A 26655-nucleotide genomic window follows, 5' to 3' on the forward strand; every position below is an offset into this window, starting at 1 on the left:
AAATATTCCCCCCTCCCCGCCGCCACCCCCGGAGGATCAAATAGCAGCAGATTTGAATTGAAAATGTGATTAAAGCATCGGGGGGGGGGGGGGGGGGGGGGGAGGGAGGGAGGGAGCGGCGAGTGCAGGCAGCTGCCCGCTCCCCCGGCCACACTGCCCACAGCCGGGTCCCCCCGGACGGGCACTGAGATCCCCCTGCCAGCCCCGGGGCAGGGCCAGCCCACCCCAGCGTCCCCAGGGAGTCGTTTTGTTTGGCTTTGTCTTTATATATTTGATTTTAATGATTTCTTTTTCCCCATTATTTCCCAGAGGCCCTGGCAGGGGTGGGCAGCTCTGTCCCAGCCCCATCACTGTGGAGTGCCCGTGGGTGGGGACAAGACTCCCACCAGCATCCCACCATCTCTCCCTGCTTGGGAGAAGGGGTATGAAGCAGCACGACAGCCAGGCAAGCACTGGAGACTCTGGGCTCCTCAGCTGGTCTCCATCTTAAGCCTTCACCCCTCCATCCTCTACATCACCCAGGGAAGCTCTTGCAGGAAGTGAGATCCTGATGTACGTCTCAGGTTGGGCACCTCAGAGAGGGGCTGTAAAGGGCAATGGGGGCTTGTCTGCTGGCATCCATGCTCACCCTGTGCTAGAGACTGCAGGGACCTTCAGGCCAGCAGCTAAGGGACAAGACAGGTGACGTAAGGTCAGCAGCAACTGGAGGAGGAGAGTCCTGTTCCCCCCAGGGCAACCTCTCCTTGCCGATGCTGTAATAACATTGATGGGAGGGAGGTGGAACAGCCAACGACATCTTGACAGGAAGGGTTATGCTCATATGGCCATTTCCATGGGAAATAAAGCAGACACACATCTTCCAAAAGCCAAAACAGACAAAAATTAAGGGATCCCTTAATTCGAGCCATGAATCAATCCTGGCACCCTCTGCAACCCCTTCCAAAAGCATCTCATCCCCCCAGGGGATGCAAAAGGGGTGATGCTGCAGGTACACACTGCATTGTGGGGTGACCTCAACGCACACAAAAAGCATCGCAGTTCCCCAACGTCAGGAGCTGGCAGCTGGGTCAGCCTCTCTGCATGTTTCCCATCATGGTTAGAAGACACCATTGGGGACCAGGCTGGCAACAGCAGGATCCAGGAGGTGCAGGGGGAACAAAATAAGCCCCATCTTCAGTAGGACCTTCCCAATGTATCTGGGACAGCCAAGCTCTGGCTGAGAGCGGCAGGTCCAAGCTGAGATGCAGAGTGAGCTCATCTCCGAAATCTCTCCCACGCTCTGCCACTTAGCTGGGAAGATTTTTTTTCAAGTTCCTTCCCCAGCCTTCTAGATGACGAGGCTTTGGCAAAGGCTATTTCATGATGTCTCTGCCCTGCTTTACCTTTTATCTGGGCCTGAACAGGGGAGGGAGAGAAAATGGTGATAAACAGCATTTAAGAGAATAACCCCCATCCCCAAAGCCCCCAGCTCGCAGCTGAGGGTGCTGGTGTGGGACACCTGAAGTGAACCGTCAGCCCTGAAACAGATCTGTCTCAGAGGGCAAAAGGCAAATTGAATGAAAAATAAGTTACTATTTTTGAGGCATGAATCCAGTTGTTATGGCAACCAAAGCCTCGCGCATCGTGCTGGGGAATGGCTCCAGCCCCAGTGCTGCCTCCAAACCCGGCGGCTGGAGAAACGCAGGCAGCCAGGAGCTGCTCGATGGTGGGATGCAGAGACGGCCAAGCTCACACCACCTGTACCCCACCAGGGCACATCCCCTCCCCACATGACAGCTCCCCTCGTGTATCTGCTGTCCATGAGACCCCTTTCCTTTTCTTTCCTCCCCTACCCCTGGTGCTCTCCCCACCTTCTTAAGAGCTGAGTGAATTGCAATGATGTTAAGCAAAGTTTCCAAAATTCAGGGGTACCCTGAATGCAGGGACATTTTTTTAAAGTCATCAAAATGAGGGGGGGTCTTGCAGAGTTTTCCTATAGAAGGGGAAAGGGTGATGAAGCCCAGGGCTGCTTCCTCCCCAAAATATGCAAAGTCTCAAACCCTGCAGGAGTCCCATTGCTGGAAACAGCTCTGTGCCTTGTCCCCTGCTCCCAACGGTGGGTCCCAGTGGAATCCCAGCTGTTAACAGTGTGAATATCCATGCCTTTGGGTGCTACAACGGTGGTGTTGGATAACGGTGGCATTGGGCTGTCCTGGCAGCGCACGCTCTCATCGCATTTCCCCAGGGAGGTTTTCCTGCACATTAAGGTGTTGGAGCCAGCAGGTAAGAGAAGAGACAATTTGAGATTAAAATCTGCCATCTCTGAGCAGGAAAAACCTCCCTGTGAGAGAAGAAACTTTGAATGGGTAGAAGGAGTAATGGACACATGGATGGGTTGGCAGCAGCTGTAGCAAAGGCAGAGGTGAGCATGTGGGGCAGGGCCAGCTGGGGGGGTGGTCGTGGGCCACGGCAGGGTGGCCACAGAGCTACTTGGTTTTAACCCATTTGGGGGAGTCTCCTTGCCAGCAGCTGGGAGGAGGTTAAATGTGGGGGAGCCCAGAGGGTTCCCTATACATCGGTTGCTCCATCGCTCCCTGTTGCTGCACGTACATCTCTCACGAACCCTCCTGGATGAGCCGGCCCCAGAGATATGAACCCCAACACCCTGCGCTCCCCAGCACGGCTCATTTCCCCGGATTTAACTAATTTCGGGACCAAGCCCTGGACTTTGATCCAGTTTTCGCACGTTCCCAGTTCTGTCGCCTTTTTTTTTTTTTTTTTTTTTGCCTGCAATTTTTATTATCTCCGGACAAGCTGCTCCCTGCATCTGGCAGCTCGTGACTCCCCTCGCTCTGAAATGGTCTCCTGCCCACGCCTGGCTGCCCTGCGAGCCGGGAACCCCCAAAAGCCGATTCACCCCCGGCCGCGACAAGGCCACGGGGCTCAGTTGTGAGCTCCCTAGAGCAGCCCGTGCCCCGGAGCGGAGCCGGTGTCCCCCGCTGTCCCATCTGCTGAGCCTTGGGGACCTCCCGTGGTACGGAGCAGAACTGCAGAGGCGCCGGCGGGCGCCGACCGTGACCGTAATCGCGGTCAAGGGACAGCGGGGACGCGCCTGAGGCGGGGACCACCGCCTGATCTTGGAGTCTCCCATCCAGCCGCCGACCGCGGCGCACCCTGCTTAGCTTTAGAACGCCGCTGCACCCCCTCCCTCCCTCCCTCGGCTGTCTCCCACCCGCGTTCGGCGCCACCGCCCAGGCGCATGCGCGGTTCTTCCCCCACATCCGGGCGGGCGCGTGCGCGGCGGCAGTACGGTGGCCGGGAGGAGGGCGGGCGGAGGGGGCCGCCGGGGCGGGGGCGGGGCGGCGCAGGCGTGGGGGTCGCTCCGCCGCCCGCAGCGTAAACAAGAGGCCCGCGGGGATGAGGAGGCCGCGGGTGCGCGGCGGGGGCCGGAGCCGCCGGGGCTGAGGTGCGCTGCCCGCTGGAGGCGTGTTCCCCCCCCCCGCCGGACGGGGGTGGCGAGTGCCGTCCCGTCATGAACTTGGCCAGTCAGAGCGGAGACGCCGGCGGCGGCCATCTGCTCTTCGCCAACTTCAACCAGGACAACACGTAAGGGGCGGCGCCCGGCCTGAGGGGGAGTCCGGTCTGACCGGGGGGCCCGGCCGCGGGGACGGGGCGCCCGCTGGGCGCTGCCGAGGAGGCCCGGCCGCTGGGGGAGGCGTGGCAGGCCCCCCCCCCCCCCCCCCCCCCCGCCCTGGTGCCACCCTTTCCCATGGCAGGGGCTGCGCTATGGCTTCTGCCCTCGGTGCCCCCGAGCGAGGCCGGGGTCCCTCATCCCCGCGGCGGGGCGGGAGCAGCCTCCCGTCCGGCGTGCGTGGGGCTGCAGGGGTGAGGTCGCGCTCGTAGGGACGCGCAGCAGAGGGCTAGTGGGCTGCTGTAGCGTGTTGCCCTCTCCCTCCCCGAGGTTGTTGCCCTGGGGAGTTTTTCCTTCTTCTACTTGTGAGACGTTGCTCGCTGTTGCTTTGGGAAGGGGAGGGCGGGCTGTTTCTGCTTCTTGATGCCCAGCGTCTAGGAGAGGCTGAGATAACGCGAAGACCCAAGTTTCCTGGGAGGTGCAAAGACTTCATCCGAAAGCTCGTCATAGCTGTTTTCCATACAGCGTTTTTGTTTTCACCTGCTGTCTGCGTTGAAGCAGTATGTCGGAGGCTTAATGGTATTTTTATGAACCCCTGCTGCTTTTGGTTTTGGTTTTGAAAAAGTAACCTTTCTCCTGTAGTCCTTGAAATTGTACTTATTCGTGTTTCCGTTCTAGGAAGGGTCAGATAGTTCATGCTGTGCATCTTGCAAATTATTTAATTGTTGCGGCTTATTTAGATTAATCAGTGCCTATGCTGTGTTAAATATAATAAATACATAAATATATGTATTATATTTATGCGGAGTATTAAAGAGCAATGTTTTTCAATAGAAGAAGTCCCTGATAGTTGAAGCTGGAGCACTAAAGATCCTTTAAAGAAGGATTTAACTGTCTTAAATAGCTAAGAGATGAAACTGGGGGACAATAACTGAAAGAACTTGTACTTGAGAAAAGAGGAGTGTTGTTCTAGGAAGTGAGTAAGAGGAAATGATCTCAGGTTGGCATCACAGAGCCTATTCATGTGTGTGGTGGTGGCTTTTTCTTTTAACGTCTATCGTTGCTTGAAAAACGAACAAATGTCCTCGCAAGAGAGATCTCTGACTGTCTTCAACATGTGCTGCAGCGTCTGGGAACTGTGAAGGCAAGAAGATTACTTATGGTGACTGCCAAGAGTGAGGAGAAACATCACATCAGAGGGAAATACTCTGTTTGCTTTTGTAGGTTTTGCTGGGGTTGGAGAGATGAACAAGTGGCACTGGATAGACTTGAAACAAGAGACTTTAACAGTAAATAGCTTATGATAAATGATGGGGGGAAGCAATAGTCTGCTGTGTATCTGTGAGTAAATCATTATCTGTACATTGATTTGAGCCAAAGGTTCTTTCATCAAGTTCCATGTAGAGCTCACTCTGTCGTTGTGTGTGTAAAACACATCCATGTTTTGCTCAGATACCACCCATTTTTTACTTATTACTAGAACAAGTAACTAGGAAATCTGTCACCTCTTTCTTCTGCAGTTTATAAAGGTAATTATCCAAGTTTTTAAGTTGAACTGTGCCGTCCAACTTGGTGATCTAAAAGCTTTACTATTTCTCCTTCCTTAAATCAACTGCCTATTTGTGGCGAGCTGTATGTATTCAAAGCTAACTGAGTTATGACCAAAAAAAACTTCTTTTGAACAAGAGAGCTGCAGGCTTGACTTGAGAACAAACCCAAGACAGAAGTAAAAAGAAACTAAATGTAACTAAGCTTATCGTAGGTCGTCTCTGGCTTGTACACCTTGAAATCTTTCTTCAGGAAGAGTAAAGTGTGATTCCTTTTTAACTTTGAGTTTAGGGGAGCAGCAAGGGGAAAGGGACAACTGGCTAATGATTTCTTTCCTCAGCTGTGTATGCTACTTTGCTACTTTTCCCATTTCATTTTCCTAAATATCCAAAAAGTATTCTTCAGTTTTTGTGCTATAGCTGATTTTTTTTTTGGGGGGATATTCAGCATTCTAATGTCCATTGTGCAGATTGATTATTTTTTTAAAATACTATTTATATATGTAAAGCACCTTGAGATTAGCTGACAAGAGTTTTGGTCATCTATCTTTTTATGTGATCCAGACCTGGTCCATATCTTTGCAATTCAAAGTCTTGGGATACTAGGTCTTCTGTGTCATTTTTCGATATCTTTACATTTTCAGATATCCATTATAGAAACAACATAAATATAAAGACTCCTTTGCATTTTTTTGTCTCAAAATTATGAGAATAATTTAAAAGGCCACTTACTTTGAGACAAATGAGATGGGTGGATGATGTCAGGTAAGTATCCCTTCTCTCTTATGGTGTCTCGAAGAAATCTTTCTAAGAAAAGTAGTAAGTATAAAACAATAAATCTTGCACATGTCTTTGTGAGCAGCTTCTTACTAAAACACTTGTCTGATGTGGTAAGTGACCCAAATAACCAAGTTGCATTCTCGTTCTTAAAACGAGTAGAACTTAGTGGTTGTGCAAGTTCTTTAAACTGGCTTGATTTTTTTTTTAATAGTTTTATTTTTTTGTTTGGGTTTTTTTTCCCCACCCGTGATCTCTCTTTGTTTCCTGTTTGAGTAGAGAAACAAGAAGTCCTCTTTCTCTGGGTTTGTTAGTTTACTATCCTGTATATCTAGAAGATTGCTGTTTACCAGCAAGAGCTGAAGAGAAGAGCTGAAAAGAACTTATTAGGAATGAATTATGCTTTCCCATGCTGGGCCTCAGAAAGCTTACTTATTTCCAACTTACGTTACAGGTAACTGGAGTCCTTCTCCAGACAGGCATGGTAGCCAAATGCATATTCTCTCAGCCAGCATATGAAAGACAAGCTTTGCTTACATCTTTCCAGTCAGTAGAGTTCACGTGTTTGAAGGTGTGCTTCAGTAATTAGAAAAGCTGCTGACAGACAAAACTGGAAAATAAATGGCATGGGTGCGTTGTTGTTGTGTTTAGAGCTTTTACCTTCAACTTAACAAGGTGCCAGTTCCACTTGTGCTTGAATGTGTCTTGCTTGCCTAGACAGCAGAGTCAGTTGCTTTGTATCGGGAAAAGATGATACTTGTTGCTGGTAAAAATAGTGCCAAGCTAACTTTTCCTAGGCTTTGTGAAGGGTTGGTAGTTAATTATTGCCTCCTTTAGGAAGGAGATAAGCTTTGCCAAGGTTTTTAGTCACGGGAAATTGGTTTGCTGGTAGTTAGAAGAATGTTGTCAACATGGAAGTTGCTGTTGCTTTTCTCAGTTGTTGCGGTCCCTGGTGACTGGAGCAGATATCCTCTATCTTCCTTGTAGTTTTTTTCAGACTTAACTTTTTTTTTAATGTTCATTCATGGGTGCTGTATGTAGTGACATTGTCTCTTGGAATAGTAGCTACGTTATGGCAAGTGTTGTCTTGCCTCTTTATTCCATATTGCCCGAAGCTTTATTTACATCAGAGTTCTGAATTATTGACTGGGACTGGAACTCTGCCTGAAAACACTCCACCTATAACGCAGCAGAGGCTGTTGGTTTGTGGCTTCCCTTTGATATAGCATGTTTTCATTAAGTAAAAGCACGGGGAAGGGCATTTTCAGAAGATGTTAGTATATTTACTTTGGACCTAGCCCTTTTCCCCAGTGAATCAATCATTGCACAACTCAGCATGACTGGCACTCTGTGTCTGAGAGGCAGAAGCTCCGGCTCGCAGATGAAAGCGAAGTAACTGATCACAATTCAGGTATCCTGGCAAAACTGTGCGGGAGAAGCAGTTGGAAATCTTTACTGACACATGTTTGATGAGATGTACCGCTTAAACCTGAGTGCTGTTTGTATTACTTCTGGGAGAGCTGCTAAAACTGAACACAGATACATTTATGGAAAACTAAACTTGCCTCACAAACTCATACAAGCTCTAAAACCCAGAAGGGAAACGCATAATGTGATGGAAGCTTGTAACTTTTTAAGCAAAGCATAACTTCAAGATCTCAAAGTTCGTATATATCTATAAAATAGGTGAAACTTTCAATCTTTAAATAGTTACACAAATATTCCGAGAGATATGTTTTTGGAAAAACTTAAAATTAACTTACATGGCCTTCAGATTCAATTTAAAAAACCCCAAACAAACCAAACAAAACAACAGTCACCCAGAGAACCTCCTTGTGAAATAATGCAAGTTGACAGACTGTAGAGAAGTCTTGGTCACCTTTTTAAAAATAAGTAATCAAGTGACAACATTTGGGAACAAAGCAGTTGCTGTAGTTCTGAAAACAGACACTGGTGAAAGGACAAAAGGAAGCTTTGCGCTTGGTCTTCTAGTGAAAACACTGATGCGTGCCTGATTTGCAAGGTTGTCTTTAGTCTCAGCTTTCATTTAGATACGGAGTGACATGTGACAGGTATCAGTCCAAATATCTGTTCTTTCTGATTTAATTCTGCCCCTTTTTTCCCAAATAAATCGGGTTCATTCTATGTTCTGAGCAGGCGCTTATAACTCTAAAGCGGTGTAGTACACTTTGTGTTGCAGAAGTTGTATTCTGATTCCCGTACCGTGTGGTGAGAGAAACAAGGGTTGGGTGCTGAGCATTCACCCCTCTGCCTTTGTGTCTCCTATGTTCAGGTGTCGTTCCTCCGTCATCCTTGAGGACAGGAGAGCTCTTTATTCCAAGGAGACTTGAAAGCTAAACCAAAACAAGGAAGGAAGGAGTGATCACGTAGTGCTTATGCTTAGGGAAGACAGCTGAGAGAAGCAGGCGTGTGTCGTGGTACTCACTGTCGTTGCAGTGGAGATAGCAGCCGAGCTGGGCTTGCCTGATGAATCTGGACCAGAGGAGTGTGACAACTTGGACGGGAATTTGGCCTGAGAGTAGTGACGTTTGCTTGGATTATGAACTTTCTGTTGTCCCAGGCTATTGCTGCGTGTTAAATGATGAGCAAGCGTGGTCTCCTTTTTGCTGTAGCAGATTTAAGTTTGTGTTGTTTTAATATAAGAACAATGGGAAAATCTCCTGTGGGTTGTCAGAGTGTTGCTGATGACTGATGAACGTATGAGTTTCTGTATTCAGCTCTTGTCCAAAATAACAACATTCTTGACCTTTCTTTTAAGACATATCTGTAAGATGGTTTCAGCAGACATTTGGGAGGGGAGATAAGGCAAAGTAAGTTTCCTTAGTAATTCTTCTATTTCACTGATTATTTTCTTCTTTTATTATTATTTTCCCTCTCTTCATCATATACCTTTGTTCACAAAATGTTTTGTCTTTGGAAATATACATTGGTTTTGAAATCAAGTGGAGCATTAGTATAATGAGACTGTATCATAATGAAAGTAGGTTTAATTAACCAGTTATTTAAAATAGTCATGACTTCTGGAGTTGTGTTTGTACTGCAGCTGCAATTGATTTTAATCTTTGAGAGAGCTGCCCTTAGTTGGATCTTTCTGATTAATATAGAATATGTCTGATTAATAGTTAAGGTCCTCTGTGATATGGAAAAGGAAAAACTGGTTTTGTTCCTGCTGTATGTGTATTAAAGAAAGAAAAGAAAACATGTACGATTCTAACCCATCTGAAAAAACTTGTTTCTGAAGAGCCAGAGAGATTGAACCAGCTGATTTCCCACTCTAGGAGAGTGCACTTAGAGTGAATGTCAGCATCTTGAAATGAGTGTGTGAGATCTCATAACACTGCTCACTTGATGAGGTTAGTTTTAATTATTTATGACAGCCACTCTTGAAAATCTCTCAAGATTTATGTAGTCTTGGATCAGACTACAGTTATTATCTTTGAAAAAGTGGGAAAACACAGTTTCATAAATCATGGCTATATTGGTAATTTTGTACTGAGTAGGCAACCTTGATGATGAAATAGCTCAAAGTCTACGATCTGAGGTGTGTAATAGAGGCTACACGTAATACAGCTAAAAAAAACACCTGTGTGTAGCATAACATTAGAAGAAAAAAGGCAATTTTTTTGGATATTGATTTTATTTTCCATCTCAGTCTCTCATCAGCTTCTGAAAATTGGCGATAATAAAGCCTAACACCCACATTGTAAAAGGAGCTTCAGATAAACTACAGTAGCTCCTTGTTGGCCACTGTCTATTTCAGCAATAGCCAAGTGGCTTATTGATCATATTTCTTCCCCATAGGGTTGTGGGTTTTTTTGGAGGTGAGGTAATTTTGGCTGGGTACTTGTTTTGTTGGGTTTGGTTGTTTGGATAGCTATCAGGTGTCTGAAGGGCTTAAGTGTAGTATCGATGCAGGAGACGCTGGGGGGTTAAATCATTATGATTATGCTGGTATAACTCAGCCTGTTGGGTTCTCTTATTACACATAAAGAGCCTTTTCTCAATAGTTTCATAAGAAATAATTTGAGAGTACGTTAAAAAAAAAAATCACAAAACAACCAAACCTGAGAATACTGTTCTAGAAGAAAAATGGGCAGTTTTGCAGTTATGTTTATATACTGAAATGGGTTTAATTATACTGGCTCCAACTGTCCTGTGTAAATGATTTGTGACTTCGTCACCTTGATCCTGCAAGAAATTACAAAAAGCAGTTGCCATGGAGGGAAAGGTCCATTCTGTGCTGCTTCATTTTGGTTTTCACTCAATCTAATGATTTTCATCGTGTATACAACTCGCTTTGGCCGTTGTCTGAAGCTATTTAAATGAGGGACAGGAAAAATGGGCTTGCTTACTGGTTTCAGTGATACTGTCAGTAAAACAGTGATGCAGCAATATTCTGTGTTTCAAGCTGCAAGTACAACACAGGAATCAATTTTGCTAAGTAATACAATCACAAATAGCTGCTCTGTGGAATTCTTTGAGGAAATCATCCTATGTCTTTTGTAGATGGTTTGTATTGCAAGGAGTCTTGTGACTCCGTTTATTTTTAACTCAGTTGAGTGCTTGTTTACCTTCGAAGCGACAGGTTTAATGTCATTCTTTGTTAAATTTGTTTCAAGGGAAGCAGGAGATGACTTAAGAAAAGCTAACTCATTACTTTTTTCCAAATTTATTTCATATTTTTTCACATAATTTGGATTTTTATTGAGTTGTACAAAAGCAGTTGAGGAAAAACACTGAAGTGTCTCTGACGACTAATCAGATATAGTCTACTGAACATACTGATTTTGTCTGAAGTAAAATTAAATTCAGTATTTCTAAGGTGGCTTAGAGGAGCAGGAACAAAATTTTGTTTTATAGCTGCTTCTCTGTCTCTAAGCCTGATACGCTCTTTTTAATATCTGGGTTATTGAATCTGGGGAGGCTCACTTCTCTTGCCTGGATGGTGCATATTTTAATTTGAAGGTTTAAACCTTCTGAAATATAATTTCTTAACCAGCCTGTGCCAGTTGCTTTTTTTTTTTTTTCCTAGAAGAGAAGGTCATGCTATCATAGAGAAGTTGATTTTATAGCTTGGGATCTTAATTTCAGAGGGTAAGCCATTTGAAAAACAACTCTTAATCTCTGGGTACCTCGAAGTTTAAAAAGGGCTCCATTTGGAGCCATGAGAGGAAAATACAGAAAGAGCAGGAAGTCTAGGAAACTGAATTGTATTGTAAATGCAGAACTGATCATTAGTGCACCCGAATTAGAGAATCATCTTGCTGAGTTGAGAAGGGCGTTTTGGCAGGGCTGGCTCTGAGCCTTGCATTGAATGACTGGCCACACTTTGGCGTATTGAAACACATTTATTGGAATTTAATTAGTTTTTCTGCATGTGTCCTGGCAGTAAGAAATATGTGAACTGTAAGCATACTAATGCACTTCTGCATGACTGTATTGACTGTTAATTTGCTTTTTCTGTGGCGTAAAGTCGTCCTCCGCATGGGGAGGGGAAAATAAGAATGTGCCATTGTCTGCTGCCGTGATGTGTAAAGACCTGCAAGACAAGCCTAAAGGTTTTTCTAGCTCAAATTGTAAGACCTGTCTTTGACTCTGACTGGAAAAGCAATTAAATGGTCTGTGAGCTAAGTGTGAAAATGGAGTAATGGAGGAAAGAAGGGTTTGTAGTCAGTTTATTAATGTTCTACTATTGTTAAAATCTGTTTAGCATCAGTGACTAGCATTTTTAAGAGGGTGCCTCTGATCAAAGATTCAACATGAGTATTTGTAAGACTGAAACCTAACAATGTTCTTTGGAGGTGCTAGAATATCATCAAATAAAACCAGAGAAAATTAGATTTAGTTGTGTTTAATTTCTTTTTTTTAATCTGAAAGTTCTTTTGGGGTGGTTGGTGAAGGTTATGGTATAAAGACCAAAGAATTCCCCAGACAATCCCAGTTTAAAAGGGCTTGGAGGTCACTTCTAGTGGTGAAGCAATGATGTAATTGGTTTGCTTTACATTATTTGAGCCATCATCTTTTCCTTTGTGGGGAGAAGTCACCAGTATGAATTGGGCAGTAGGCTTGCATTAAGCTGTGAACTCTCATTTTTATATGTGAAGCAGGATTCCACACCTGGGGTAATTCTGAACCTATTTGGCCTTTCCAGAGTCGAGGCAGCAATCTGTCTATCGTGGCCTTTTTGGTCAAACTTTTTATCAGTTTTCTTACTGAGCTAACCCAACTGGAGTTTTAGAATAGGGTAAGAATTTGTCCGAGGGTAATTCACAGCTGATATAGTTTATGTTCCTGACTGGTTTGTTTCTTTTTCAGATCCCTTGCAGTTGGCAGTAAATCAGGCTACAAATTCTTCTCTCTTTCTTCTGTGGACAAATTAGAACAGATCTATGAATGCAGTGAGTATCTTCTTTTTTTCCTATTTTTATCCCCTTAGTTGTCTTAATTTGGGAAGAATAAGACATGTTTCATTATTTCACAGGTGGCTCGAAATTGACATAGGAGGAATCTTAAGTGTGTAATGAAACATCACAAATTCAAAACAATTGATTGCTGGCAGGGTAAAACAATATATCAGTGGTTTATATTTAAATTTAGCTGGTATTTTGTGAAGTTTAGTAATAGCTAGAGGAGAACTCTGTGCCTTTCTAACTTTATGTCCAATAGCCAGATTATGTAGAAGCTAGGCATGAAAAAAATTGCTAATGTGAGAGACTGTCTTCTGCGTCTTTATACTGGCTGCTGAGGCAGGCAACCACTAATACACCTTTATGAAAAAAAACAAAGCCTTGGTTATATTTTTTTTATCCCAGTCTTTGTTGTTAAAAAAATACTTTTGAACATGATAGCTGCAGGTTTTCTCATCCAAAAGGGTGAATAATCCAAATTCCCATAACTTTTCAATACTGATCACAGTTGAGTGGGTTATGAGATAAAGTGGAGGGAGGCTTGGAAGAGAAGTGGTGTCCCCTGTTTTGCCAGTAGTTCATCATCCCTTCTTTTCAGGGGCTAGTAAGTAAACTATGATTGCTGTGCATGAATATCCTTTCCTTCTTATGAAGTCCATGTGAACAGTTGGTACCAATAGCGGTGGTGTCAGCATTTATAGTAGGATCCTGATGTATCATACTATGCAACAGAGTTGTCTTCAGGCTCCATTCCCTAAGTGACCTGACCCTGTGGCATCCTAAGTTTGAAAATGGTGTGTGATTCAGATCACCTATTAGCTGTGGTGACAGCCTGATTCTCTGTGCAGTCAATGGAGAGGAGTAATTGTGAGGTTCAAATTGGGCACCTGTGGTCAGGTTAAATTGTGTTGCAGCTACATCTGCCTGTTTGAGTCATGGTCTGGTTGTACTGGTTAATCAGTGGCTTGAATTCCATTTTATGCCGTTGAGTTTAGGTACCTGACCGCTGTAGTATGTTTGGCACCTACAGTATCTGGCCTGATATCACCTCAGGAGTCTCAGTGAAGATGACTCCTGTTTCACAAGACACTGAGTAAACATACTGAGAGAGACTGAACTGAACTTTGCAGGGCTGCTGCTTCTAGGTAGTCCTTGAAGGAAGCAGCACATATTGGATAAAGCACTGTGCTCAAAGTCTTGCAATAAACTGATAAAGCAGGTGGGATTGGAATTTAGACCTACCCATTCCAGTCTTGTCTTCAGATTGTTCTGGGATGCCTGTATTGGCTTAACCTCTTTGATATTTTAAGTTTTCTTCCATGAGTGTTAAGTCCATAAATACAGAGCACGGGGTGTGAGGTAACACTTAGTAGAAAACTTCATGGTTTGAGCTGTGTAAGCCAGCCTGTCTTGACCTTTGCTCATAGGACATGCAAGGTCTGCAGCAGATCTAAATATTTCAAATGTTCATTTTTTGTATGCAGTTAAATAACTTCAGTCTTGGGCTTGCAAACCATGCCTGTTTAAAACTTGATCTGGTGGTGGAAGGCTCCCTATGTACTGGGTGCCACCTTTCCACAAGGAAAGGTATCTCGAAGCCTCCCAGACATGTGCCTCCTGCCTCCCAGTTTATTTTAAGTGAGTCTAAAGACTTTGTATTGTTTTGAGTGAGCACTTTTAAGGACCCCTCCCTCTATTCTGTAAGATTGATGCGCCAGTTCTTGTGTAGGTGTCTAAAGCAAGCTACAGAATATGCCCCAGCTGTCTTGTCTTTGAGAGAATGACTGAAAAGAACGGGAGGTTTCTTTGTCTGCTCCCATCACTGACTTCTACTGTGACTCTCCAAATCACTTAGCTACCTGCTCAGTTGATCCCCCTGTAAAAATAAGTATTAGATTAGAGGATGCTTTAAGGCTTAATGAGTGCTTGTAACATGCCTTGTGTTCTTGGATTAAAAATGGAATAAAAGCACAGCTGATCATAATCTAGCTGGTTCTAACCAGCTCTTGTCTGTGATGCTACATGCTTGTGTTTATGAAACTGTAATCTTGTTTTCTACTTGCTTGTTCTCCCTTCACTGCTGGCACTTAAATCGTCTTGCAGTTCTTTTTGTTCTTACTGTATTTTTGAATCTGGATTTCTGGTAATGCTCACTTGTGTGCCATAAAGGAGAAAATACAAATAGAAAAAAAACTGATTAACAGCATTGCTATAGGACTTAACTAGTACTTCTAAACATATGATTAATTCGGGTCAGCTGGATGTAGGATGTGTGGTATAGCCTCATGCTCTGCTCCAACGGTTGCTCCTTAGGAAGCATATGTGACTGGGAAGCTGTGAGGAGATTTTTATCACTTCTTCCTGTTAGGGGAAGACAAAGGAACAGAGGTGCATCCTGTATTTTTCAAGTGAATTTAATTAAAAGCCCATCACAAAGCCTTTCTTTAAAGGCAACTATCTGTGTTATAGTAAGTCTTTTTACAGTGAGACTGACAGATTGTCTATACCTTTTAAGCATTTGCCTTGTTGAAAGTTTGGGGTTTTACCTTCTGTCTGTGACTTAGTTCCTGGCATTGCTCTTCCCTGTGCCTCACCTGCACCGGCGCAGTGTTGCACAGCACTTTTCCATCTGAATCTCTGCTGCTGTTCCTAGTCTGAAATACCACTTCTCCTGCCTGCCTGGGGGAGTAACAAATCCCACAAGCTGTATTTTAACACAGTTGCCCCTAAATGGGGAAAGAAGCTGTGCTTGCTGAGGAGCAGGGAGCAGCCAGACAGTGGGTTTTGGCTCTCTGTGTGCTGGTCTTCTGACTTCTGCAAAAGGATGCCATTGTTATGAAGGACTCCAGGTTTAGATGGAAGGCTGATAACCCGTACTGTAAAATATTTGACAGTCTTTTATGTTACTAGTGTGGTTCAAGGAACATGGACCGCTGCATTTGTAAGCTTATGCATAAATCTGTTGAAGTGGATTTTTGTGTTTCTCTTTCATGTGTTGTATGTGGCATCAGGAAAACGGAGAATGACTCCTTGAAAACAAAGTCGTTGCTGAAATGCATTATCCCTGTTGCAGAAGTGAGGAAATTGGATTTTCAAAGCCTCTGTGAGGTGTTTTGTCTTCTCTGGAAAAGTACCACGTTAAATACGAGATTTAGATCAAAGTTGATTGTGTTGCACAGAACACTGAATACGCTTAGTATAAACCTGCTCTTTTTCCTTAAGGAGGCTGTTTCTCTCAAAAGAATGTAAAGCCTTAAATATTTTCTGTTCTTTTTCTTGAAATAACTGCCCAGAAAAAGCACTTTCAAAGCAGACATGTCACATGGTGATGACATTGTCATATGCTGAGAATGTTGGACAGAACTTTTTTCCAGGGAATTTCTGTCATTGGTGAGGAGAATGGTGCCAGTTATTTAATGTGTCTCTTGGCCAAAACAGAAGCCTTCAGAAATAAGCCTTTAGTTTTTTTACTGGCAGTTTTATGATTTAGAAGGTGTTAAGCATTGAGCTAATGCAGATATTGACTTCTGAAAGTTCGGTTGTTTCAGTAGATTGAGGCCAAAGGCTCAAGCTGCTTGTCTTGATTCAGTTCTGTAATGGAAGGGCAGATGTTGCTGGTAGCTGTGGGAGAGCTGCAGAGGGTGGTAAAACTCTCTCTCCAGCTTTCTCCTGCTGTAAAAACTGTCCACTGTGTCCCTAGGGCTTTTGGAAGGGAGCTTCAGGGGATGGGAGGGTGAAGCACACATGCCAGGGGAACTGGTGGTGGGACTTGGAGTCCTACCAGCTTGGTCCAATACTATACTATATTTGAATGCTCTGACAGGGCTTTTTTGCCCAAGACGCTGGGCTCTCCTCCCTCCTGCTGTCTTCCCCACGTTTTGGATGATGACTTGTGTTCCTCCTTTGACTCTGGCACTGTCATAGTAAAACGTGACGAAAGTAACGCTGGTTTATGGCCACATGTACATGCTGGGCTTCAGTGATTCCTCTACAGATTGTTTTTTGGGACTGTTAAGTAAAAGATGGTGTGTGACAAAAAAAAACCACAAACAAACTAATCAGTGGCTGAAGCAGTCTTATAACAAATGAGTTTACCAGATTCTTTGAGTGCAATAACCTTTCTTTCTTCATGGAGAAATGTGCAGAAACTCCAGGGTTTTTAGTCATTGGAAACCCTTTCATGTGTAGTATAGATTTAAAACCAAAAATATATTAAAAAAAACCCCACAACCCACCTTTGCTTTCCTAGATTTCTACAGAGATAAAAGAAGATTCTGGTATTTGACAATTTGCTGGGGTTGTTTTGTATTTTTTTTTCTGTTGAATCTTGGGCAGAGGGGAGTAGACGCACTGTTCTGAAGTGTAAACTTGCATGATACTGGGGGGGGAGATGGGAAATCTTTGTAAATCAGCATTCACTTTAGATTTTCTGCTTTAAAAGCCTGTCCTGCATCCCACCTTGACTCTGAGCTGTTGTGGCAGAATGTTTGTGGTGTTACACTGTATTTTAGATAGTATTTCCTGTTGATGTGCATCATTCTTCTCTGTATTTTTGCCTCGTTATTGTGGTTCTTCAGCTGACACAGAAGATGTGTGCATTGTGGAGAGACTGTTTTCCAGTAGTCTGGTGGCCATCGTTAGCCTTAAAGCTCCACGCAAGCTGAAAGTTTGTCACTTTAAGAAGGGGACAGAGATTTGCAACTACAGTTACTCCAACACCATCTTGGCTGTCAAACTCAATAGACAGGTGAGTAGTAATTTTGACTAGGTGAAAACAAGGGAAGGGGTTGTGAATCTTATTCTGACACTTGCTCTACTGATTGAGCATCTCTTCCTTGGATGACGGAATTGTTATTTGACACTAACTTGTACTTTTCCAACTGTAGCTTCTGTATGGCATTTCAGTACTTGTATTTGGTTAAGTATTTTTGTTCTGTGGTTATGTATTTACTTAGCAAAATGCCCTGAGTAAGCTGGGCGTGCTTTGAGTAGGAGTTGGACTAGAGACCTCCTGAGGTCCCTACTGATGTGAATCATCCTGTGATCCTAAACGTGAAAGTATGTGAACCTGACAATTTCTGTTCAGGCCTAAATTTAAAGTTATCTATTCACTTTTTACAATTTTAAGTACAGTTCATGGAATTAACTTAAAAAAAAATAAAAAACAACAACAAAAACCACTGAACCAGTGACGTTTTTTGAGTTAAATACCTGGAATCATAGTTTGCTGTATTACTACATCATTAGTAGGCTCTTCTGCAAGTACAGACTTCTCTGTTTTCAACCAGTTCATTCAAAGCAGAGAGAATGGCATCTGAAGGAGAAAATCATCTTCGTGTCGGTCCTCATCCCCAAAATCAAGTGTGGGAGTATGGGATTCTTGTTTAAAATCATAAGGGAAACAGTGGCTAATCTGATTTCTGGCTCAGTGATGTAGCATTAAATGAGTAACATTTCGTAGTCTACGAAAGCGTCAATGAGCTGTTACAGAACTTAATCAAAGTTTTAAAAAAAGCCCCTCACAAATGATTATGAGTAAGTAATAAGCTCTATAAATGGTTAAAAAATGTCCTGTATGTTTTCTGCTTTAGCTAAACAGAAGAAATTATTTCCACATGTGAATTGGCTTCTTGGGGGGTGGGGAGGAAAAATACACAAGGGTGGATACAGAGTAAGAATTGAATGGCTTGAAGTGAAGGTTTCTGGCTTGCTGACTTGAACTAGTAAATCATTTTCATTTAAATCAATTTGCACTGGTGTGGTTGAGAGAAGTCAAGTGCACTGGTCAGGGCAAGTGGCCGAGCGTGGTGTTGGGCTGGCGAAGCCTTGCCAAGAGGTGTATCTGGTGTGTCTTCCATCAGACTCTTATTTCTTCCCGTCAGGTGGGTACAACCTTTTCTCTATGGGAAGATACCTACTGTGTTTTGGATACAATTTTTTTAGGATTGATAAATCAATACACGCTCCAGTTTGATACCGGAATTTCATCCTCTTTCCCATGTCTAGAGGCTGATAGTATGTCTGGAAGAGTCTCTTTATATACACAACATACGAGACATGAAGGTGTTACATACAATCAGGGAGACGCCTCCCAATCCTGCAGGTAAGTTTCTTGTTATAAGCTAGTGTAACTCTGAAAAGTGCACTCTGTATCCATGTATGATGTTTCCTACAGGGAACTGTAGCATTGTTACTTCCACTGTCAAATAAAAGTAACAGCTAAATACCTAAGTCTTGTCTTAAAGCCTGCCCATTTCATCCAAGTGAGGTTTTTGAGAACAAACAGCAGACTCTGCCTTAAACTGCATCTTCCCAGTATTTTAGTCTCCTAGAGTGGATGTGTTGAAATATTAGAGAAAAAAAAAGTGATAGAAATACAAACTGGATTTTGCCAGCACTTGGTATGGTTAGAGGCTTTGTCCAGTTAATGCTTTAGGAGTCATGGCAAGCGTGGGAAGTCACACTGCTTAATCAGTTCTTGTAGCTCTATTGATATTCTTCCTTTTCTGCTTTTATATAAAATGTTAACGTTAAGTAGTTGAATATGTTGCACGGTGACTCTGAGATGACTTATCCTTCTGTTTCTGTTGATAACTTGAGACAATAACTTATCTTTGTAATATTCAAATGTAGAAGCAGAAAGTTTGGCTGCGTAAGTCTTGAAATTTGCCTCTTTCTCATTCTATTCTGCACCCCTTGTAGGGTTGTGTGCTTTATCAATAAACAACGATAACTGCTACTTGGCTTATCCAGGAAGTGCAACTATTGGAGAAGTACAAGTCTTTGACACCATCAATCTGGTAAGGATCTTTGTGAATGCTGTTTTCCACTTCTAAAGATGCAGTTTTTGGAAGTGACTTAACTTGCTCAGAGAAGAATTACTGGCTGCTCAGTTTGATTCCTCTGTGTCAGTTTGCAGTATCTCTTATAGCTAGGCTTCACAGAACATCAGCAAAGAAAATACAGATGCTAATATTAGACAAGGCTCTGAGGAACTTGATCTGCTTGAGTATGTCCCTGCCTATTGCAGGGGAGTGGACTTGATGACCTTTAAAGGTCCCTTTCAACCAAAATTGTTCTATGATTTGATGGGTGGAGTTGGGCAAATGGGTGAAGCGAAGTAATTTCTATTTGAATTTTTAAGTATCCTTCTCCTGCTTGTGCTCTCTGTACATGTGCTTCAGTGATAGTTTTATGTACTTTTACTTAGCAGTTACTTTATGGACAACAGCTTCAATATTTAAGTAAGACCCATATTTGCCTTGAATGCTCTTAAATATGCAGTCTTAAGCTGCAAACGTGTAGCTTTTAACCTGTACTGTACTAAGGTTGTGTTTTATTGATTCACTCCTGCAGAGAGCTGCTAATATGATCCCTGCTCATGATAGTCCCTTGGCTGCTTTGGCGTTTGATGCCAGTGGTACTAAACTTGCCACTGCATCAGAAAAGGTAAGGTGGCTTTTTATTGACTTGTCAACAGTGATAAAAACTAAATTTGTTTCTAAGCATTTTAAGTAAGTTTAAGCGTGTACGATTCCATGCGCGAGTGCCAAAAAAGAAGGCTTACAGTTACAATGGCAAATCGAAGTTAAGAACTGCTAATGATATTTCACACAATTTCCATGCTGTGAAATGTTGGATAATAGGGGTATTTAAATAAATACGTTTTAATCTGGCTGTAATCAGGGCAATCCTCTAAGTGTTTCTCCCTTCAGTGCTGGATACTTACTAGAAATTAGTTGTCTTGTTTTCATGCTGTCTTCCCAATGAAAACAAGACAGTTAAAGTCAGAATAGAGAAGTGTTTTACTAGTCTTTGGCACATGATGACAAATTGTCCGTGTAAATTGTATAAGTTAGAAAGTCTGAAGCCTCTGCTCTTTGAGTAACAAGCTTAGAATATAAAGGTGTAACTCATTGCATCTGATAAAGGCACAAAGACATCCAGGTGACTGTACTTGTAGTACTTGTCTAGTGTGGTCGTTTTCATGATCAAACATGATAAGAAGGGCTGTTCTTGATGTGTAGCTTGTTCTCTATGATAATAGCTCCCACCTCTTGTTGTTTCTCCACTCTTCAAACACGTCCTACAAACAAGCTCCATAAATATTTCGTGCTAGTGTGTGGTGTGCATCAGTGACACTAAGTTAACAGCAAAAGGGTTTGGTGTTTGTAGTTGTAGTCTGCTAACTAGAGCTGATACGCAATGAACAAACTTGAAATGAAAATGGTACTTTTTTTTCTTCACAGGGGACAGTAATAAGAGTGTTTTCCATTCCAGAGGGACAGAAACTCTTTGAATTCCGAAGGGGAGTGAAGAGGTAAAGTTCAACTGGGCTAATTATCTGAAGCTCATTCCTTACAGTAGATCTCCAGTACATTCTGCAGTTGAGCTGGCATCCTAATTTTTGCCTTTTTTAATTTTCATTCCTCCCTGCCTGTACGCTTGTAACAATCTTCCAATTTCACTCCTTTGGACTTGACTATTCTCCAAATCAGTCCTGTCAGAATTGTACTCCCTCTTGCCTCTTAAAAATTTATTGGTGAGGGAACTTGTTTAAAGTGGGTCACCTTTTGTAAGATATATTGTATTCTTATGGCAATTGGAGGCAGTACATCTAATATTCTCACTCTCTTCTAAATCCTGCTGCTGCTGTGATAGCCATTGTGCAATAGTGCTATGATTTGTGGTAGCAGCAACTCTGTACTTCTACTGCACTTTATACAAAGGTAAGACTGAGTTCAGATTGTTACTGACCCCCATATCTGATGTACATCAGAGTTGAACATCATTAATGGGGATCTTGCTCTTGAAGTGCTTTACGAAGGTATTAGAGAATTCAGAATGCTTATTATGGAAGTGTTCTTTTTTCTTATTTGCAAAGCAGTGGTGACTGAGAAGTCTGCTTAATTAATAATCTAAGCCAAATGCTTTGGCTTAATTGCAAGTCACCTGCAGTCACTGACAGGAGAAGAGCAGGTGAGTCTACCATGCAGGCACAGTTCCTCCCAGCTCTCACAGTACAGCTCGTGTGAACATTATGGAGCTCCATAGTGGTGAATATGCAGAAACACTCCTGCCTACCAAAACGGGGAAGTAATATTCTCATTTTAGTCAATTCCCATTAGTTAACACTAGCTGCTGCCTTACACCAATTGGTACAGTACTGGAATGTCAAAAATAATGTTTCATTGTTTTTCCTTTCTTTTCACCTAGGTGTGTGAGCATCTGTTCGTTGGCCTTCAGCATGGATGGCATGTTTCTGTCTGCATCCAGTAACACAGAGACAGTGCATATCTTCAAACTTGAGACTGTGAAAGAAAAGTAGGTTTCAGAGGTGCCTTGGATTTTTCAAGGAAAAGGCTTTAGAATTGATTACGCTCAACAAGATGAGTTCTCCAAAGTGTGAACAGTCTTCTTTTGAATGCTTCTGTAAAGTAAAGGGCATAAGAAGTCATTTATGAATCAGCAGCTGCAGCTGAGCTGTGTGCTGTTCTCCTGGTGAATAGAAAAGGTATTTCTGCTGAAGAGAAATTGGCTGTCCTTGGCCAACACGTGTGTTTTGCCTCTGCTGACTTCCATATGGGAAGAGCTATCTTAGCATTGCCTTCCACCTGCATATAAGACTTTAAAAGGCACCAGGGTATAAAGTGTTCCTATTTATGATTTGAGAGGACTACGTTTTTGTGGAAGTTGTTGGAAACAACGATTTGCTTAGTGGTAACCAAGTGAATAAAATCTTGAAGTGTAGCACTTGCCAGTAGATCTTCTTGTATAATGAACCTTATGAAATGCAGTTTTATAAGCAGAAATATCAGTTTACAATCAAATGTGCTTAAGTAACAGGCTGAGGGTATTGTAGGACACATTGTGCCCTGTAGCATAAACAGAGTGCATTAGAGTTCTCAAGGGTGTTAGTTATTTCTGAAGAGAAACAAATATCTGCTTAACATCTTTACAAATAAAAAGATGTTTCAAAGTGTTTACACACCTTTCTCTCTGATGTGAAGGCAAAGCCAGTCACTTTTTTTTTTTTCCTCCTGACTTGCAGACCTCAGGAAGAGCCTACAACCTGGACAGGTTACTTTGGAAAAGTGCTGATGGCCTCAACAAGCTATCTGCCCTCTCAAGTAACAGAAATGTTCAACCAGGGTAGAGCCTTTGCTACAGTCCGCCTGCCATTCTGTGGGCACAAAAACATCTGTGCGCTTGCTACGTGAGTAAAGAAATTGAGCCTGCATTCATCACCCACTGGATTGTGACAGTGTAGAATGTAACCTCATCTCCTGTAATCAGTTCAAAGCCTCTTCCAGTTTGAGTGATGTATTGGAGCTAGCATCTCACAACCCTGTGAGAGGAGGAGGAAAAAGCATGGTGTTGGGTTGAGAATAGACTATTGCTAAGTGTTGTTTAAAGATGTCTTTTAATTTTGGAAAAAGAATGTTGAGAACAGACCCATGGGCTTATGGCATTTGCTTCCATTTGTGCTAGGGGGAGTGATACTGTATGTTGTGTTAATGAATTGCAAAATTAGGCAGTTCAGGCTAGCCATTAAAGAAGTCTTTGAAAGCAAGTTCACATTATTCTTGTCTCTAAAATGTGCATAGCATTCATTAAAGTTAATTTTGAGGACTATCATATTTAGTCTGTCTTCACCAAAGACAGGTCCTGTTTGGCACAGCCACCAAAGCAATGAACTGAGTGGTAGAAAGCTTTTTTTGCATGGGGTTTTGTTTTTTATGCTAAATTGACTTCCTTTAAGCAATAGTTAAGCCTTGTAACGTTTCTGAAATAAGGAAATAATTCCCATTAGAATATTTGTCTTAAGTTGTACAAAACTTGGTAACAGGATGGTAACTTCTGAATCTTCTACTGGGTTATATAGAAGTTGCTTGATTCCTGTGGCATCCCTTTAGCCCCAAGGTGTGGTTATGCCTTACTTTCTTTACATACAGTTCTTTCCTAGATGCTCTTGACTGTTAAGTGTTCCCTGTCTAGGAGCAAGTGTGGAAATTATGGCTTAAAATCGTGAGAGGGAAGGAGATTGTGCTTTCTTAAGTTCTTACTGATCTGTTGCGCCTCCCCTAAACCTTTCTAGGATCCAGAAGATCCCTCGTTTACTGGTGGGAGCTGCTGATGGGTATCTCTACATGTACAACCTAGACCCTCAAGAAGGAGGAGAGTGCACACTAATGAAGCAGCACAAGTAAGTCCACATTAGATGAGAACTGTTGTATTTATTTCTTTGCAAAATCCAATTTGTTCTTAAACTTAGTTCTGTTCTGTGAAAGTCTAACTTGGAACAGCTCACTTTCTTTAAACTAATCTTTTTCCAGACCTCTGACATGAATGAGTAACTTTAGAATCCCTCTGGGCCTGCCTTCCCAGTATCTGCTACACTAAGCACCACTTTACCAGCAGAAACTTAACACCATCTGATTGCAGTGAAGGATCAATCGCTGGCAGCTCTGTGATCCTGTTTCCTCTTTCTTGGCAGTTTGAGTTGAGTTACTTAAACCAGAACTAGAAACAACTGACACCATCCTCTTCATCAATAAATGAAGTGGTTACCAACATGAGAAAAGAGATGTTACTGTGACTTCAGAGGGGAATCTGGCCTATGAAATTGTCTGTATTCTCCCTCTACAGGTGTCCTTATTAAACATCCTTGCATGTAGGCCAGCCAACTAATGTTCTGTAGCAGTACTGGAGAACACTTAGGGCAAATGTGACAAGGCATTACTATTTTTTAGTGAACCTTGGCAGGAAAAGCTAGGGCAATGTGGTCGCATTACTTACGTCATCAGTCGTGGAGTTAAAGCCAGTAATTCACGATGAGAACTGCAGCTTTGGTCTATCTATAATACTGTTCAAAAATCATATGTTTATCTGAACTTGTTAAGGTATGACCTCTGGTTTCACTTGTAGATGAAGTGAAGTCTCATAGAGGGAAGCTTTTGTCAAGTTCTTAATCTCTGGAATGCTCTAATACCTTCACTAGAGGGTTTTCTAGTATGTGTGTGTGTGAAGCAACCACTTCTGTTGTGGACAGAGCTCAAGAGACAATCTGTAATATTGCTGATTGGAGTGGTTGTTTTTTTTTTTTGATCATGCATTCTTGTTTTGAGTCCTTTTTTCCTAGCATCAGCTACTAGGATTTAGATGCTGATGCCATGTCAGAGGCAAACATGCCACTGATGAGTCTTCAGTGTTAAATATGAAGTGTTGTCAGATGCCTTCTTGTTAGTACTCTAGAATGGAGGGACCACGTTCTTCCTGTTGCATGTGTATATGTATTATTCTTGCATGTCTCATGAGAGATTCTTGTGTAGCTGTCACCTGAAGCTGTTTTATGCCCAGGTAGATCACCTCTCCAGCTAACCTCTCTCTCCTTGCTAGGCTCGATGGCAGCATGGAGCCAGCCAACGAAATTCTAGAGTCTGCATCCCATGACCGACCATTGGTAGCGCAGACATACAGTGCCGCTGTGACTAAAGGTACATACGTGCCTTCCTCACCCACAAGGCATGGTAAGGAGGAGGCTGGACATGGGGCAGAGAGCACCTCTGTGTACTGCTTCATTCTAGATGGCTGCGTGAGCTCGCCTCCTTCAGCACTGAGCTCTGCGTAACTGCGGGTGTGATGTGGAGCACTGAGCAGTAGGAAAAGAGCATTTGTGACGTGCAGTAGCCTCTTGTAGGTGGATCGCTCATCTTTGTTACTCTGTGGGTAAAACTTTGTCTGGAACTGTGGTAGATGACTGTAGGGATAGTGGCAGTGCTTGCCAAATGGTTCTTGAGATGCCCTAAAACAACTATTTCATACAGGAGTTCTGCACCCAGACCATGTGCAAAGCATCTGAATTACAACTGCCCCCCCGCCTTTTTTTTAGGGAGGTTGATAAGTGCGCCTGCCATTCCTTTGTGGGAACAGCGACCTTTTAGCCTGATTTGCTGCTCTGTTAAATTGAGAGGATGAGATTTTGGTTAATGCCGCAGCTCTCTAAGTGGAGCTTTTGCCATCTCTGTATGGCACTCAGGTCAGTGCTTCAACTGCAGAGGAAGGACAGTCTGCACGTTATAGCATCATTGCTGCAGTTGCAGCTGTAATGCATAGATGGAGGTTAAGAAAAACATCAGCCTGCCCATGGCACAAATAGGCATTGCACACACACAGAACAGGTGAATTTTGGTCACAAACTGCTCTTGGTGTGGAGAATCACAGTCATGATGAAGGCAAACACAGGGAGGCAACAACTGTTGCAAGTAACGTCTGGTACTTCAGCTCTAACTACTCACTTTGGATCCAATCTTAGTTTGTGCTTCTGATCCCCCAACTACTTGTTCCTTTCTCTGCAGCCTATACGGATGACCTGGGTGCTGTGGGTGGAGCTTGCCTGGAAGATGAAACCAACTCACTTAGATTGGACGAAGACAGTGAGCATCCCCCCATGATCCTTCGGACAGACTAAACTTTGACCTGTGAACTCACTCCTGAAGCAGAGAACACTGGCTTGATGTTTCTTGAGGAATCTCGTGTTATGCTGCTATGAACTGTGACATGAGTTGGGAGAGAGGATGACAGACTCTTACAATTTTAAGTCGTAGCTGTAGTTCTAATTCTATACAATTGGAAAAATATATGGTTTTCAATTCAGTGGCTTTTAATCTTGCTTATCTATTTTAGCTGTGTTTATTTTTTTTGTTGCCAAAACCTGCTGTTTGTGCAGCCCTCAGAGCCTACTAGCTTTGCATGCGTTCATGTGCCAAGCAAGCATTAAGAGGGGGAGAGAGAGAAGCCACTTTATAACAAACTCAAGTTTGTATTTTTTTTATATATGTATATAATATTTAGCTTATATAAGGAAGGAGTAGAGAAGTGGTTCTGGAAGCTAAGACTTGTTCTGCACTGACAAAGGTCCAAATGGTTTCCTGTGCATGGGCTTGCAGGCATACCTAGTGACTGACATGCAGCCTTTCAAATGCAACGGCCTGATTTTTGGGTTCTTCCTCCCCTTTCCTGGACCATTTTGTTAATTAAAATTCCTTCTGAATGTTGTTTATTTGTGGGACTGTTCTGTTTGTTGGGATGGAAAACTGGAAGTGTTTCCCTGCATAAGGATATAGAATATAGAAAGTGCCTTTACAGGGAAGAAGAGGAATTGCTGGAGGAAGAAAGCTAGAGTGGAGGAGAAGTTGGTAGAGACTCGTGTTTGTACACCTTCAGTACTTGGATGTCTGTAGCCTGTAGTGGCTGATAAGCTTGTGGGGTGGTTTTTTTTTTTTAGAGAAGA

At 42.9% G+C, this 26655-nt stretch overlaps 1 protein-coding gene across 3 annotated transcripts; it reads left to right on the forward strand.

The window, feature by feature from the left end:
- Positions 1-3454: 3454 nt before the first annotated feature.
- WIPI2 (WD repeat domain, phosphoinositide interacting 2) lies at positions 3455-26422 on the forward strand. 3 transcript variants are annotated; one of them, XM_086622596.1, is made up of 12 exons: positions 3455-3585; positions 12271-12353; positions 16940-17109; positions 18369-18465; positions 19065-19162; positions 19719-19811; positions 20612-20682; positions 21579-21686; positions 22414-22578; positions 23461-23568; positions 24762-24892; positions 25721-26422. In XM_086622596.1, exons 1-12 carry the CDS (start codon positions 3512-3514, stop codon positions 25831-25833), a joined length of 1311 nt encoding a protein of 436 aa, XP_086478722.1. In that variant the 5' UTR covers positions 3455-3511; the 3' UTR covers positions 25834-26422. The 3 variants fall into 3 exon arrangements, with proteins under 3 accessions (XP_086478722.1, XP_086478723.1, XP_086478724.1); XM_086622597.1 differs by having other exon boundaries at positions 24762-24859; XM_086622598.1 differs by lacking the exons at positions 3455-3585; positions 12271-12353 and adding an exon at positions 12443-12515.
- The last annotated feature ends 233 nt before the right edge of the window (positions 26423-26655 follow it).

This window comes from Tauraco erythrolophus, chromosome 17 (assembly GCF_009769465.1).
Source record: "Tauraco erythrolophus isolate bTauEry1 chromosome 17, bTauEry1.pri, whole genome shotgun sequence".
Classification (NCBI taxonomy): domain Eukaryota; kingdom Metazoa; phylum Chordata; class Aves; order Musophagiformes; family Musophagidae; genus Tauraco; species Tauraco erythrolophus.